We start from the raw sequence: 13,847 nt of genomic DNA on the forward strand, positions 1-13,847 counted from the left end.
TTGGATTTCACAAAAAACTTTTTTTGTTTCCATTTTGAGATTAGGAAATGTGTAAAGAAGTTCATTTGAACTTCTGGATAATTATTTTAATGTTTTAAATGTATCAGTGTTGATTCAGGCTCAATAAAAACTGCTCAAAAACAATTACCACTTCAATCAGAAGCGAATTCATTACCATGGATTTACAGGCACATTTACTTTCACTTGTCCTATTTCAATTTTCCACTTGCAGGTTTGGTTGCCATCATAATGGCCTCAGCTCTCAGCGTATTTTTCCATTGCACATCACGGCACAGGAAACGAGACAGAGACGGTCAAATGCCAAATCTATTTTAGATTCAACTTGTGGATCACAGACATGAAGCAAGGATGAGGAGGAGGAGTGGGGGGAGGGGGGGGGGGGGGGCGTTCAAGAAATGGGGAAAAGGGGGGAGCATGTGGGAAACATCAGATTTAATGAAAACAACATGTTGACAAATCTCATTTTACCTCCTCGTGAGGATCATCTGCTGCACCGTGTGACAATGACTGCTGTTAAAACACCATCATATTGTTCAAAGTGTAGGTCTGATGGGAGGGAAGAGCTGTAGAACAAGGACCTTTTGAAATATGTGTAAGACGCTCTGTGTCTGTTTCTCATGAAATAAAAAAAAAACAGAAATGGTATCATTTATTCATCCTCTGGGGGTGCACTTAGCTACCTGCAAACTTTATGGAGCTCTGAATAATGCAGAGGCGCACCATCTCTCAATCTTCCTCTGCGGCACGCAGCACAGAATGCATCTGATATTTCCGTTTGAATGAAACAATTCAGAAACAATCTGCAGAATGAACTCATCAGTTGTGTAATGTCAAATACAGCTGTTACAGAGCCTCTGTGGCAGGTTTTCAACTAGAATGTCTCTCACGAGAGGACATGCAACCGCCAAGGTCCGATAGTTTTCTTACATTTAAACAAGCTGCATCAAATTGCACACATGTTTGTGAGTCCTGTTTTTTTTCTGTCAGGATTAATTAATTCATCTGACAAACAAATGGACAGGGGTGAAAACATAACCCTCTTCGTGGCAGAATCATCTTCTTGTACAATTTTATCCAGAACAATAACTGTCTGTATTCTGTGACATCAACTTAGAGCAAATGACGAGAGTAAAAATTATGTTATTACATTTAAAGCATTTATATTGTAGTGAGTTCTTCAGAGGAGATCGATACCAAACTTACCAAGTTCAAACCACACACATGAACATATGTTAAGGAAAAATGCAGTCACATCTTTTAATGCCATTTTATTCCACAAATTAAACAATATACACATATTTAAACCTTACTAATTTATTTATTTTTGCATTGTACCAGCAAGCATCTCATAAAGCATCTCTAAAACAACTATTTGCTACTCTTGTTTTTTAATCAGAATGTGCTATCAACCTATAAGGTAGTTTTAAAATAATCTGCTGCGTAACTGCACAGGATTTATCTTAAAAAAAACAAACCATGCCTTGTGGAAACTTCTGCCATTTAGAAGGTAAAAAAATAAACCAGTTTCAACATCACAGGAAGTGTCCCTTGATAGAGCAGATATGCAGCAGGAAGTGATGCCTGTTGTTTCTCTTAGGAAAAACTATGCAAAGCACACACTTGTGCAGGGTGGATTTTTTTAAACAGCACATTAACCAATAAAATGTCATTTTTCATTGTTTGAGTTCCTGAGCTTTTGTTTAATGATGTGACCCATAATCTTAAATAATGATGTCAGATGCAGGATAAACAGCAAAACGTTCCAAACAGTCACAAAGCACAGGCAAAAATATAATCAAAGATACTGACGACCAAAAAATCTTACATACGTGAAAATGTGGAAAGTATAGAAAATCCAATGCATCCAGTGCATTTACTACAGGGCGTACAAATACAACGTATTCTCCAACACAACTTCATTTAAAGACATTGCACAGTTTAAATTGGTAAAAGAGTTGCAAAAACAATCTGACCAACTTTTCAAAAATATGATACAGAAAACATAGTTTCCTATGACAAGTTCATGTCAACAGTCTTTTTCACAAGGACATTTTAAAGGTTCAATTAAGTTTTTCTTATGTCAAACATGAATGTAAAATGCCTTTACAAGTATACAACGATTAACCTGAGCTGAAAATGTAATCAACAGTAAGTCATATACAGTAGTAAGCAAGCAGAAAAAATAAATCACTTACAAACTAATCCAAAACAGATGTTTACATACAGTCTGAAAAATGTTTGAATTATGTGACTGTACACCATCAAAAATTTCAATAAACATTCTTCCTAATTGTCAGACATTCGACATTTTTTAACAAATAAATACCAGAAAAAAAACATTTAAATCGAGAAAAGTTCCTGATCAAGAATGACACGGGTATAAAAATAAATACAGCTCAATCTATTTAAAGCCTTCACTTTACAAATGTCTGCTCAGATCTTTGTTAAGAAAATAAAGAGAGGCCTGAGCAGCTTCTCTCGCTCATGCATCGCAGTTTTTGTGACCTTTTTTGGGTTTTATGTTCTCGTAAATAGAGAGCGCAGCGAGGTTTTGGTAGATCAGATCTACATTGTTTCCAGTTCTTGACCTGATGATGTCCATGGCGCACTGGTGTAAGAACACATACTGATCCTGCAGGAACAACAAGCACAAAGCACATGGATCATTTCAACAAACATGCATAAGAAGACACATGCAATCCAAACCACAGTGAATATGATCGTGTCCTACCTCGGTCTGCACCATAAGGGGCCGGTGCATGCGCTGATCATGGACGATGCCATAAACGTCCACGCTATTATCCCTTTCAATCTGGAAGATCATACGGTCAATGGCTATGAAGGTACCTGTACGACCAACACCAGCACTGAGAGCAGACGAGGTAGACAACACGAGAGAGGAACAGAACATCAGATTCATTCAAGACATTTACATAGGTTTGAAGGTGTGTGTGTGTGTGTGTTCAGTCAGACCTGCAGTGGACCACAGTAGGAGAGTGTCTGGAGTACTGGTCCATATGCTCTCTGACCAGATGTCTGAAGTTGATGAGGAGCTCAGTGGTTTGTGGGACCCCGTGATCCGGCCAGGCCGTGAAGTGGAACTGACGCACAGAGCGCGTTTCTGCAGTTTTCAACTGAAGAACAAACAACACAAACTCAAAACAGACCCTGAATAAGCACTGGTGGGTGATGGCTGTTGCTGCTGCACCTTGAGGATTTTTACACTTACATTTTTAACATCAAACTCCCTGATGGTCCAGTCTTCCAGTGGTATGTCAGAGGTTGTTGTCACAGTGATGTTTTCAAAGTGCTTGGTGCCATAACCCCAGTACTGCTCACATTTCACCTGTAAGGAGAAAACCGTCACTTATCTGGAGACTTTGTTTTCAAGGAGATTTTTTGGGTTTGTTTGTAAGCAAGAATATGCAAAAATGACTGGACCGATTACCTTGAAACCTGACAGAAGGAAGTGGTGTGGGACAGGGAAGAACCAATTAAAGTTTTGTGCACATTTTTAAATCACTTTCTTTAACTTTGAGAGGGCGTTTTTATAAGATTTTCACCAATTTCCCAGGGAATAAATCACTGATCTTGATGACAGAAATCCGGCATATTTAGGTTGATTTCTATGTGTGTGCAACTGTGTGCAGCTTGATTGAATTTAAGGGCACTGTTATGTAGGTCTACGTTTGTACTCACTCGTCCCTGTTCGTTACAGCGTGTCAGCATGACAAGAGTCTGTGCATTCTTTTCCCATATCATCCTCCAGAACTCGTTGACTGTGATGGGCAAAGGACCCTGAGCTGCAATAAACTCCTTCCTGGAGTTGTAACCCTGCCGAATAAAAACCACAGAACCCGACACACCCGTCCCATTTAATACTTCTCTGAGATTCAATGTGGACGAAGGTGGAATAGTTTGAACATCACGGCATGAAGCAAAAGAATGAGCAGTTATGTTGTTATATTCTGAAGCGATGACTGAAGCAGAGAGTGTCAGTACGCACCGGCATGTAGCTAGCATTGATGTAGTCATCGTATGGGCTTCCATGGATGATAGAGAGTTTCACCCTTGAAAAGTCGTCTAGGAGGTGACAAAAGAGGGTAATGAATGGAAATCAATGGAATTATTTCAGTGTATTTCCGTGTAAACCGTCACTGAACTACAAGATGTATACCAGACATCAGATGTCCAAACAAAATTAGGATTATGGCAGAAGATACACGTATGACAGACGATGGTTTAAGCAGTGTTACTGTGGAAAGCAGAGGATGTGGAGCTGTTAAGGTGACTCACATGGAAGCACGTTGGTGTAGCGGTTCTTGGACTTGTTCTCTAAGGTCAGAGCGCTCGTCCTCGCCTGACCTGTACCAACTACCTTCAGGTCCTTTAGAAAGAAAGGGAGGAATGAATGATTGGATGGATGCAAGACTCAAAATCTGGTGGCCTTGTTTTTGTTTTCTGTTCCTCTTTATTTCTGTTTTCTTTGCAGCTGGTTTCTGTATTGTGTATTTGTTGTGTGTGCATTTTAAGGCTATAAAAGGGTTCCAAATCAACTAACAGGAAAAAAGAAATCCTGAACATTATTTTGATACTGATATCAATGAAGACTAAAAATGTTTTTGTCTGCTTTGAATAGCTGTATATGGAGCCCTGAAATACTGAGATCGTGTTTCACCTCTAACTCTTCAGCGAAGCCATAGTTGGAGTCTGCTTTCTGCTTCTTGTAGTACGCCTCGTAGTCCTCCACCCTCACAGGCACACTCCTGCTCAAACAGGCACCAGAGATAAAGGGAGAAATGTTCCGTTAACCACTTCAGTACAGTTCAGTCTGTTCCAGTCGCAGTGTGTGACACTTGATAGATATGATCACTTTAGTTATTTATAGGATTTTTACTTACACTTTGGCTCTGGAAAAAGAAAGAGGAAAAAGCAACATTGACTGACAGCTGCTACTCTTTGTCAATTTACTTTAAACTTGAAATAAACTGGCAACAATGAAAACCTCACCTCATGGAGTGAATCTGGATGTCTGACGGGTCTTTTCTGGAAAACCTACAGACATAAACAGTGAGTTTAGAATTGAGTTCTATTCACACTGACGTAATAGTGATTTCTATCAGTGATGACAACTGCAAACCTTTTCCAGTAGATTATAAAGCCGATGAGGATGATGAAAAGAACGCTAAAAATGCCCAGTGTTGCTCCGACAGCAATGCTAATGACAGCTGGAATCAAAGGTTACAGAGAGACAACAGAACTTCATGTGAGAAAAAGACAGTTTCATGGAGAATCAAAAAGTAAAACACAGAAACCAGGTTGTATGATTGTACCTGGGTTTTGTGGGAGTTCAATAACAGGGGAGAAGCCTGTTATTGAGGCCAGCATCACATTGTAATCCACAAGACGATTCTGCAGTGGCAGACTGGTGAACAACACGATGGCATATCTGCAGGATAAGAAATTTAAAATCCAACTTTAACATTTATCTTAACTTTCTGATACTTTGACTCGGGTGTTTTTTCTTTTCTCTCTTATGCTGTATCATTTGCTTGATCTGTACAAAACACAAATAACCAGATTGGGCTCAAAAACTTCCTAACTTGGAGTCTTTGTCTCCCCGTTACACAAACACTGTCGACACGTTACATGACACACACGTTGTCACCCCTGTCCGTTTGTTTGTTTGTCAGCACGATTACTCAAAAACTACTGAACAGATTTTGAAGAATCTTAGAACGATTGGACACGAGCCAAGAAGGACCCAATACAATTAGTCCAGGACAGAGGAATTTGTATCACTTTCTTCAACACTGGCATTTTCTCTTTGGCTTTATTGCAAGCACAGTTTAGGCAGGAAATGGGGAGACCGTGGGGGAAAATGCAGCAACAGGCCATGTCCGAACCGAACCAGCAACCACTGCAGGAGGCCTCAGGACAACACCGATCTTCATGAAAAAAATCTGACATATTAAGGGGACTGATCTATGAATGTGAATAATTCCAAATAAAAATCTGGATCTAAGGGCTGTGGAGGTATATGCTCTACTGAGTGCCATCCTACTTAGGAGCATCACAAACTTTCCTTTGACACTTCCTAAGTTGTCTTTTCACCATGCTCTGAGTTGCTGCAGTGATTTTCATCTCCATATACAGTTGCTCCCTCTTGACCTCTGGCAAACCAATCACTTCTGGGTAACGCATTGCTTCTGGTTAATGTCACCAAAGACACCAGATGCATAATAATATATAGTAATAATGGATTTATGTGCTGTTTATTCAGCACTGTATCATTTTACAAAGGCTTGAATATAACAAACCTTCATTTTGATGTAAAAATCCCAAAGCAATAATTAAGAAGTTATGATATTGTACACAGTGTCCTATTTAGTTTTTACCTGTATTGTCCATTGGCGTCCAGAGCACCATTACTGTAGCCCTCCCATTTAGTTTCATCTCCTACTGTTATACTCAGATAGTTCCCAGCACTGCGTGACTGGAGTTTGGTCTCTCTGACTGTTGCCAGGTACACTGGAGTTTTATCGTCCCTCCACTGATCATAAGTTTTCCCCACGTACTCCTTCAAATGTGAAGTGTAATTATCTGAAAGGACAGAAATGAAGAAATTACCAAATACAGAAACTGGTTTTTAAAAGTTCATGTCATAAGCCATTCAAATGAAATATCCTGACATTAAAGAAAAAAAAGAGAACCCACCAGGAGGGTTATTTGTCACCAGCACCCCAACATGTGTGACTGGCCCTCTGGAGTCATTCAGCAGCTCTCTGTTGATCTGAAGGGAGAACTTGTTGTGTGCCTGCTCAGTCACTTCCAACATTGCGATAAAGTTGGGTGCGATGGGAGGATCTTTTAAAAATAATAAAATAAATAATCACATTAAATCTTTTTAAATATTTATGCTAACCATATCATTTTATCGTAATTCTAGTTATAGAGGAAATGACTGGACATCTTTGAGCACTAATAGAAAAAAAGGGTAATTCACAACAGGCATAAATAGAATATCCACCTTGTTGTTGTATGCATGCTCCAATCAGTTTCAGTCTACATGCATGTTGTCCAGACTCATATATATGAGGTCACTGTGATCTTTGACCTTTGACCTCTGAACTGTACTCAGTAATTTTGAGTACACGTGACAACTGGTCTAAGTTTTAAGAAATTCCCTAAAGACAGACTCTAGACATCATGTTCAAGAAGCCAAAACAAGTGAATATTTTGGGCAAATTTAAACGATTCTCTTTAGGCGTTCTTCAGATAATGCATTCATAAGGAAAAAGGGGTTCTGTGAGGCCACCGTCACCTGGAATCAAATCAGTTCATGTTTGAGTCCAAGCGAATGTTTGTGACAAATTTGAAGAAATTCCCTCAGAATATTACTGAACACTTGTGTTCACAAGGACAGTGACCTTGTCCTTTGCCAAATTGAGGTCAAGCTCATCTGTAAGATCAATGTGAATGGATTCCCCTGGGGTGTTTCTGAGATGTTGCTTTCACAAGGCAAGAAATGTGTTCTGTGAGGTCAAAGTGAACTTTTAACGTCCTACCTGTAATGCCAGTCCAGCTGTCACAATACACAGGAGAGCTGGACTGTCCACAGCTCAGCGTCTTCACAGTCAGCCGGTATTTAGTATAGTGACGAAGGTAGAACACAGTATAATTGTAGGAGGTATTTGTCAAGAGGTTGAAGCTCTTGTCATCGACAGTGACCAGTAAACCGGAGTGCTGGCCCCTGGGTTTGGTCCAGGACAGGATGATTTGTGGATTTGGTTTGTTTGGACCTTCACATGTTAAGTTGTTCACTGGGCTTGCATCTGCAGCACCAAACAGAAATGTGTGTATGTTAGGGAAATTCCTAGTAAACAGACAATTATATTAAAGTATAATCATTCTATGTTAACAAAATCTATCTCTGCATCAGAGATTTCTTCTCCATTTCCTCAAGAAAACTGCCAGCAACATAAGCTTGAAAATAGAATGAAACCCTTTCTAACAATCGTCACACCTCAAACAAACCTTCTTCTTACATTTTCCATCCATGCACTGATGAAATACATAATTATTTAAAACGGTTTGCAGTAAAAAAAAAAGTTATGACCATACTTGTGCAGCTGGAATTCCATGTTGTATTGCCCGGTTTCTCGTCAGAGATCTCTGGGGTGACACTAAAGTTATATTGGCTGCCAGGATCCAGGTCGTTCATCGTATAATTTGTTTCCTGTGTTTTGATACTTTTGAGCCCATGTCGGCTATTCCAGTTGAAACGGTAATGAAAGCGTCCCGTGTAATCAGCAGGTTCCCATGCGACTGTGATTTTGTCCTCTTCTGTCATACGAGCCACGATAGACTCCACATGCAACGGTTCTGATTGTGTGAAAGATATTTGGGAGATGTTACTCCAGACAGTAAAGGTGAAAGGTGACAGTGCTTGGGTACAGAAATAAAACTTACTTGTAGTAACCCAATAGATGTGAACCTTCTCGCTCTCAAAGGCCTTGGGACCCACAGTGGCGATGGAGATGTTGTAGGATGTCCCAGGAAGCAAGGAGTCAAGTGTGTGGCTGGTGTTGGAGGTGATGTATCCTCCTCCCTGAGATGGTGTGTGAGTCACTTTGTAGAAGAACGATGCAGCGGACATCAGAGGAGCAGCCTCCCACCTGACTTCAATGGAGCTGGTAGTTTTTCTCACTACCACAACTGACCCAGGAGGGTTAGGGACTGTGGGGGTGGAGGTGAAGCATGTTAACGTCAACACGGAGACTCATGTTGTCATTCATCAAACTGAAACACTGATATTGTCTCTCCTGTCACTCTCTACATCATCATGTCCTTGAATACACCATTAAGATTTTAAACTAGGATATTTAATGGAACAAAAACCTGAAAATTAAAACAGCATTCATTCAAAATCATCAACAATAATATGATTTGTGTGAATTAGTTCTGAGGGAATTATACAAAACCTTCTCTTTGATGCATCAGATTACTGTCAAACAAATCCTACGTATGTATCATACTCACAAGTTGCGTTGGTGATGAATCCAGATGATGCATTGAAGGGTCCACTAAATGTGAAGACACTGGCAGTGTAAAATGTCCCTGCAGACAGGCCGTCAAACAGAGAGAAGGTGCTGGTAGAGTTCAGCTCTCTTTCCTGTAAACCTGAAGACGTGCTGTTGAGATGAACCTTAAAATGTTCCACGCTCCCAGGAGGTGAGGTCCACGACACCAGGACTGAACTATTGGAGCCCTGACTGGAGAGACTGACTTGCACTGTCTCAGGCTCTGTTCATTTACAGAGAAGGAGAGATTTAAGATAATTAACCACTTTGACAATGTGAACTAAAGAAAGAGAAATGACAGGTGAGATTCTTACTAGTGTACTGTGAGGTGCAGTTTTCCTCTCCTTCGGTGCCATCCGCTGCAATGACGAAAACACAGAAGGTGCAGTTTGTCCCAGAGGGGAGCTCTGAGATCAATGCGTTTTCATCTGTGACGGTTTTGTTGTGGGAGCCACAGCCTGTCGTCTGAACTCGATACCTAAATTCATTCTTGTACTCCTGAGGTTTCATCCACTCCAGACGTACAGCGGTTGTGTTTAAGGTTTCAGCCTCCAACCCTCCAATGCCATAAGGCCCTAAAAGTAGAAAAGACAGAGTTCATTTGAAAGCAGCAACATTAGAGCTCCTCTAATTTCATATCCTGTCAAATTAGCTGTTAGCTTCCCTTACTACAAATGTTTTGGTTGTTTTGCATATTGAATTTTAGTTTTGGGTCCTGATTGTTTGAAAGATATATAAGAGATGTAAACCTAACTCCAGACAGTAAAGGTGAAAGGTGACAGTGCTTGGGTACAGAAATAAAAACCTTACTTGTAGTAACCATATAGATGTGAACCTTCTCGCTCTCAAAGCCCCTGGGACCCACAGTGGCGATGGAGATGTTGTAGGACGTCCCAGAAAGCAAGGAGTCAAGTGTGTGGCTGGTGTTGGAGGTGATGTATCCTCCTCCCTGAGATGGTGTGTGAGTCACTTTGTAGAAGAACGATGCAGCGGACATCAGAGGAGCAGCCTCCCACCTGACTTCAATGGAGCTGGTAGTTTTTCTCACTACCACAACTGACCCAGGAGGGTTAGGGACTGTGGGGGTGGAGGTGAAGCATGTTAACGTCAACACGGAGACTCATGTTGTCATTCATCAAACTGAAACATCCTTCCATAAATTATCTGGCTTATATTATCAGGCTTATCCTCTGAGAGTCACGGGGGGCTGGAGTCAATCCCAGCTGACATTGGGAAAGAGGTGGGGTACACCCTGGACATGTCACTAGCATATCAGAGGGTCAACAAACAGAAACAACCATTCCCACTCACATTCTCACATGTGGACATTTTAAAGTCTAAAGTAAACCTCAGCTGAACGTCTGTGGATTGTGGTGGGAAGCTGGAAAAACCCACGCAGACATGAGGAGAACATTCAAACCCCTCACAGAAAGGACCCGGCTGGGTATAAAGTTCAAACTCAGAACCTTCTCAGGGCACAGAGCAACTATTGTGGGTCAAAGTTCACCATGTTCATCTGTGATTCCTCTGTTAGCAGTGTGATTTAAATAACACTTTAAGCAGCACTATGTATCTTTGAGTGAACAACAGCGCCCTCTGCAGCCACAAATGGTGTTTCATTCTGTTGGGCTCAATGGTCAAGCACTGGAGTGTTTCTTTTATATAGAGACAAAACAAACTAATCAATGTGATGACAGGAGCTCTGACTGTGAAGTGTCCCACACTGAACTGAAACACAACTGAACGGTGGATATGACCCGTGATCCTCAGCTCTCTGAACCAGGAGAGCTGCTGCTGTAACAAATAAACCAAACTGTATTGAGAATCGTTCATCTTTAAAAGTGTCAGTTCAATGTTTCCCTTCAACCTGCTGGGCCTGATTCTGTAAATTAAAGCTGCAACTATCAGTAAGTTCTACAATCTTTGATGCATTAATTTACTGGATATGACACCAGCAAAAACTTTCAGATCCTACAAATGTATCATACTCACAAGTTGCGTTGGTGATGAATCCAGATGATGCATTGAAGGGTCCACTAAATGTGAAGACACTGGCAGTGTAAAATGTCCCTGCAGACAGGCCGTCAAACAGAGAGGAGGTGCTGGTAGAGTTCAGCTCTCTTTCCTGTAAACCTGAAGACGTGCTGTTGAGATCAACCTTAAAATGTTCCACGTTCCCAGGAGGTGAGGTCCACGACACCAGGACTGAACTATTGGAGCCCTGACTGGAGAGACTGACTTGCACTGTCTCAGGCTCTGTTCATTTACAGAGAAGGAGAGATTTAAGATAATTAACCACTTTGACAATGTGAACTAAAGAAAGAGAAATGACAGGTGAGATTCTTACTAGTGTACTGTGAGGTGCAGTTTTCCTCTCCTTCGATGCCATCCGCTGCAATGACGAAAACACAGAAGGTGCAGTTTGTCCCAGAGGGGAGCTCTGAGATCAGTGCGTTTTCATCTGTGACGGTTTTGTTGTGGGAGCCACAGCCTGTCGTCTGAACTCGATACCTAAATTCATTCTTGTACTCGTGAGGTTTCATCCACTCCAGACGTACAGCGGTAGTGTTTAAGGTTTCAGCCTCCAACCCTCCAATGCCATAAGGCCCTAAAAGTAGAAAAGACAGAGTTCATTTGAAAGCAGCAACATTAGAGCTCCTCTAATTTCATATCCTGTCAAATTAGCTGTTAGCTTCCCTTACTACAAATGTTTTGGTTGTTTTGCATATTGAGTTTTAGTTTTGGGTCCTGATTGTTTGAAAGATATATAAGAGATGTAAACCTAACTCCAGACAGTAAAGGGGAAAGGTGACAGTGCTTGGGTACAGAAATAAAAACCTTACTTGTAGTAACCATATAGATGTGAACCTTCTCGCTCTCAAAGCCCCTGGGAACCACAGTGGCGATGGAGATGTTGTAGGATGTCCCAGAAAGCAAGGAGTCAAGTGTGTGGCTGGTGTTGGAGGTGTTGTATCCTCCTCCCTGAGATGGTGTGTGAGTCACTTTGTAGAAGAACGATGCAGCGGACATCAGAGGAGCAGCCTCCCACCTGACTTCAATGGAGCTGGTAGTTTTTCTCAGTACCACAACTGACCCAGGAGGGTTAGGGACTGTGGGGGTGGAGGTGAAGCATGTTAACATCAACACGGAGACTCATGTTGTCATTCATCAAACTGAAACATCCTTCCATAAATTATCTGGCTCATATTATCAGGCTTATCCTCTGAGAGTCACGGGGGGCTGGAGTCAATCCCAGCTGACATTGGGAAAGAGGTGGGGTACACCCTGGACATGTCACTAGCATATCACAGGGTCAACAAACAGAAACAACCATTCCCACTCACATTCTCACATGTGGACATATTAAAGTCTAAAGTAAACCTCAGCTGAACGTCTGTGGATTGTGGTGGGAAGCTGGAAAAACCCACGCAGACATGAGGAGAACATTCAAAGCCCACACAGAAAGGACCCGGCTGGGTATAAAGTTCAAACTCAGAACCTTCTCAGGGCACAGAGCAACTATCGTGGGTCAAAGTTCACCATGTTCATCTGTGATTCCTCCGTCAGCAGTGTGATTTAAATAACACTTTAAGCAGCACTATGTATCTTTGAGTGAACAACAGCGCCCTCTGCAGCCACAAATGGTGTTTCATTCTGTTGGGCTCAATGGTCAAGCACTGGAGTGTTTCTTTTATATAGAGACAAAACAGAATAATCAATGTGATGACAGGAGCTCTGACTGTGAAGTGTCCCACACTGAACTGAAACACAACTGAACGGTGGATATGACCTGTGATCCTCAGCTCTCTGAACCAGGAGAGCTGCTGCTCTAACAAATAAACCAAACTGTATTGAGAATCGTTCATCTTTAAAAGTGTCAGTTCAATGTTTCCCTTCAACCTGCTGGGCCTGATTCTGTAAATTAAAGCTGCAACTATCAGTAAGTTCTACACTGTTTGATGCATTAATTTACTGGATATGACACCAGCAAAAACTTTCAAATCCTACAAATGTATCATACTCACAAGTTGCGTTGGTGATGAATCCAGATGATGCATTGAAGGGTCCACTAAATGTGAAGACACTGGCAGTGTAAAATGTCCCTGCAGACAGGCCGTCAAACAGAGAGGAGGTGCTGGTAGAGTTCAGCTCTCTTTCCTGTAAACCTGAAGACGTGCTGTTGAGATGAACCTTAAAATGTTCCACGTTCCCAGGAGGTGAGGTCCACGACACCAGGACTGAACTATTGGAGCCCAGACTGGAGAGACTGACTTGCACTGTCTCAGGCTCTGTTCATTTACAGAGAAGGAGAGATTTAAGATAATTCACCACTATGACAATGTGAACTAAAGAAAGAGAAATGACAGGTGAGATTCTTACTAGTGTACTGTGAGATGCAGTTTTCCTCTCCTTCGGTGCCATCCGCTGCAATGACGAAAACACAGAAGGTGCAGTTTGTCCCAGAGGGGAGCTCTGAGATCAGTGCGTTTTCATCGGTGACAGTTTTGTTGTGGGAGCCACAGCCTGTCGTCTGAACTCGATACCTAAATTCATTCTTGTACTCCTGAGGCTTTATCCACTCAAGACGTACAGCGGTAGTGTTTAAGGTTTCAGCCTCCAACCCTCCAATGCCATAAGACCCTAAAAGTAGAAAAGAGAGAGTTCATTTCAAAACAGCAACATTAGAGCTCCTCTAATTTCATATCCTGTCAAATTAGCTGTTAGCTTCCCTTACTACAAATG

General features: G+C 41.5%; 1 protein-coding gene across 2 annotated transcripts in view; it reads right to left on the bottom strand.

The window, feature by feature from the left end:
- Positions 1 to 1,274: 1,274 nt before the first annotated feature.
- The window catches only part of ptprja (protein tyrosine phosphatase receptor type Ja), a 32,608-nt gene continuing 20,035 nt past the window's right edge, over positions 1,275 to 13,847 (bottom strand). Inside the window, exons 16-39 of one of the 2 annotated variants that reach the window (XM_069528734.1) lie at positions 13,485 to 13,745; positions 13,130 to 13,393; positions 11,948 to 12,214; positions 11,452 to 11,712; positions 11,097 to 11,360; positions 9,915 to 10,181; positions 9,419 to 9,679; positions 9,064 to 9,327; positions 8,494 to 8,760; positions 8,146 to 8,406; positions 7,590 to 7,856; positions 6,739 to 6,888; positions 6,420 to 6,624; positions 5,355 to 5,470; positions 5,162 to 5,249; positions 5,032 to 5,076; positions 4,700 to 4,787; positions 4,318 to 4,408; positions 4,028 to 4,104; positions 3,721 to 3,855; positions 3,251 to 3,367; positions 2,995 to 3,155; positions 2,753 to 2,888; positions 1,275 to 2,653 (exon numbers count right to left, since the gene is read on the bottom strand). In XM_069528734.1, coding sequence (XP_069384835.1) covers positions 2,504 to 2,653; positions 2,753 to 2,888; positions 2,995 to 3,155; positions 3,251 to 3,367; positions 3,721 to 3,855; positions 4,028 to 4,104; positions 4,318 to 4,408; positions 4,700 to 4,787; positions 5,032 to 5,076; positions 5,162 to 5,249; positions 5,355 to 5,470; positions 6,420 to 6,624; positions 6,739 to 6,888; positions 7,590 to 7,856; positions 8,146 to 8,406; positions 8,494 to 8,760; positions 9,064 to 9,327; positions 9,419 to 9,679; positions 9,915 to 10,181; positions 11,097 to 11,360; positions 11,452 to 11,712; positions 11,948 to 12,214; positions 13,130 to 13,393; positions 13,485 to 13,745 — 4,463 coding nt within the window. In that variant the 3' untranslated portion in view covers positions 1,275 to 2,503. Of the gene's footprint in view, positions 2,654 to 2,752; positions 2,889 to 2,994; positions 3,156 to 3,250; positions 3,368 to 3,720; positions 3,856 to 4,027; positions 4,105 to 4,317; positions 4,409 to 4,699; positions 4,788 to 4,922; positions 5,077 to 5,161; positions 5,250 to 5,354; positions 5,471 to 6,419; positions 6,625 to 6,738; positions 6,889 to 7,589; positions 7,857 to 8,145; positions 8,407 to 8,493; positions 8,761 to 9,063; positions 9,328 to 9,418; positions 9,680 to 9,914; positions 10,182 to 11,096; positions 11,361 to 11,451; positions 11,713 to 11,947; positions 12,215 to 13,129; positions 13,394 to 13,484; positions 13,746 to 13,847 lie in introns of those variants that run through there. The other variant, XR_011243479.1, reaches the window with a different exon arrangement.

Source organism: Paralichthys olivaceus, chromosome 7, assembly GCF_024713975.1.
Source record: "Paralichthys olivaceus isolate ysfri-2021 chromosome 7, ASM2471397v2, whole genome shotgun sequence".
Lineage (NCBI taxonomy): Eukaryota > Metazoa > Chordata > Actinopteri > Pleuronectiformes > Paralichthyidae > Paralichthys > Paralichthys olivaceus.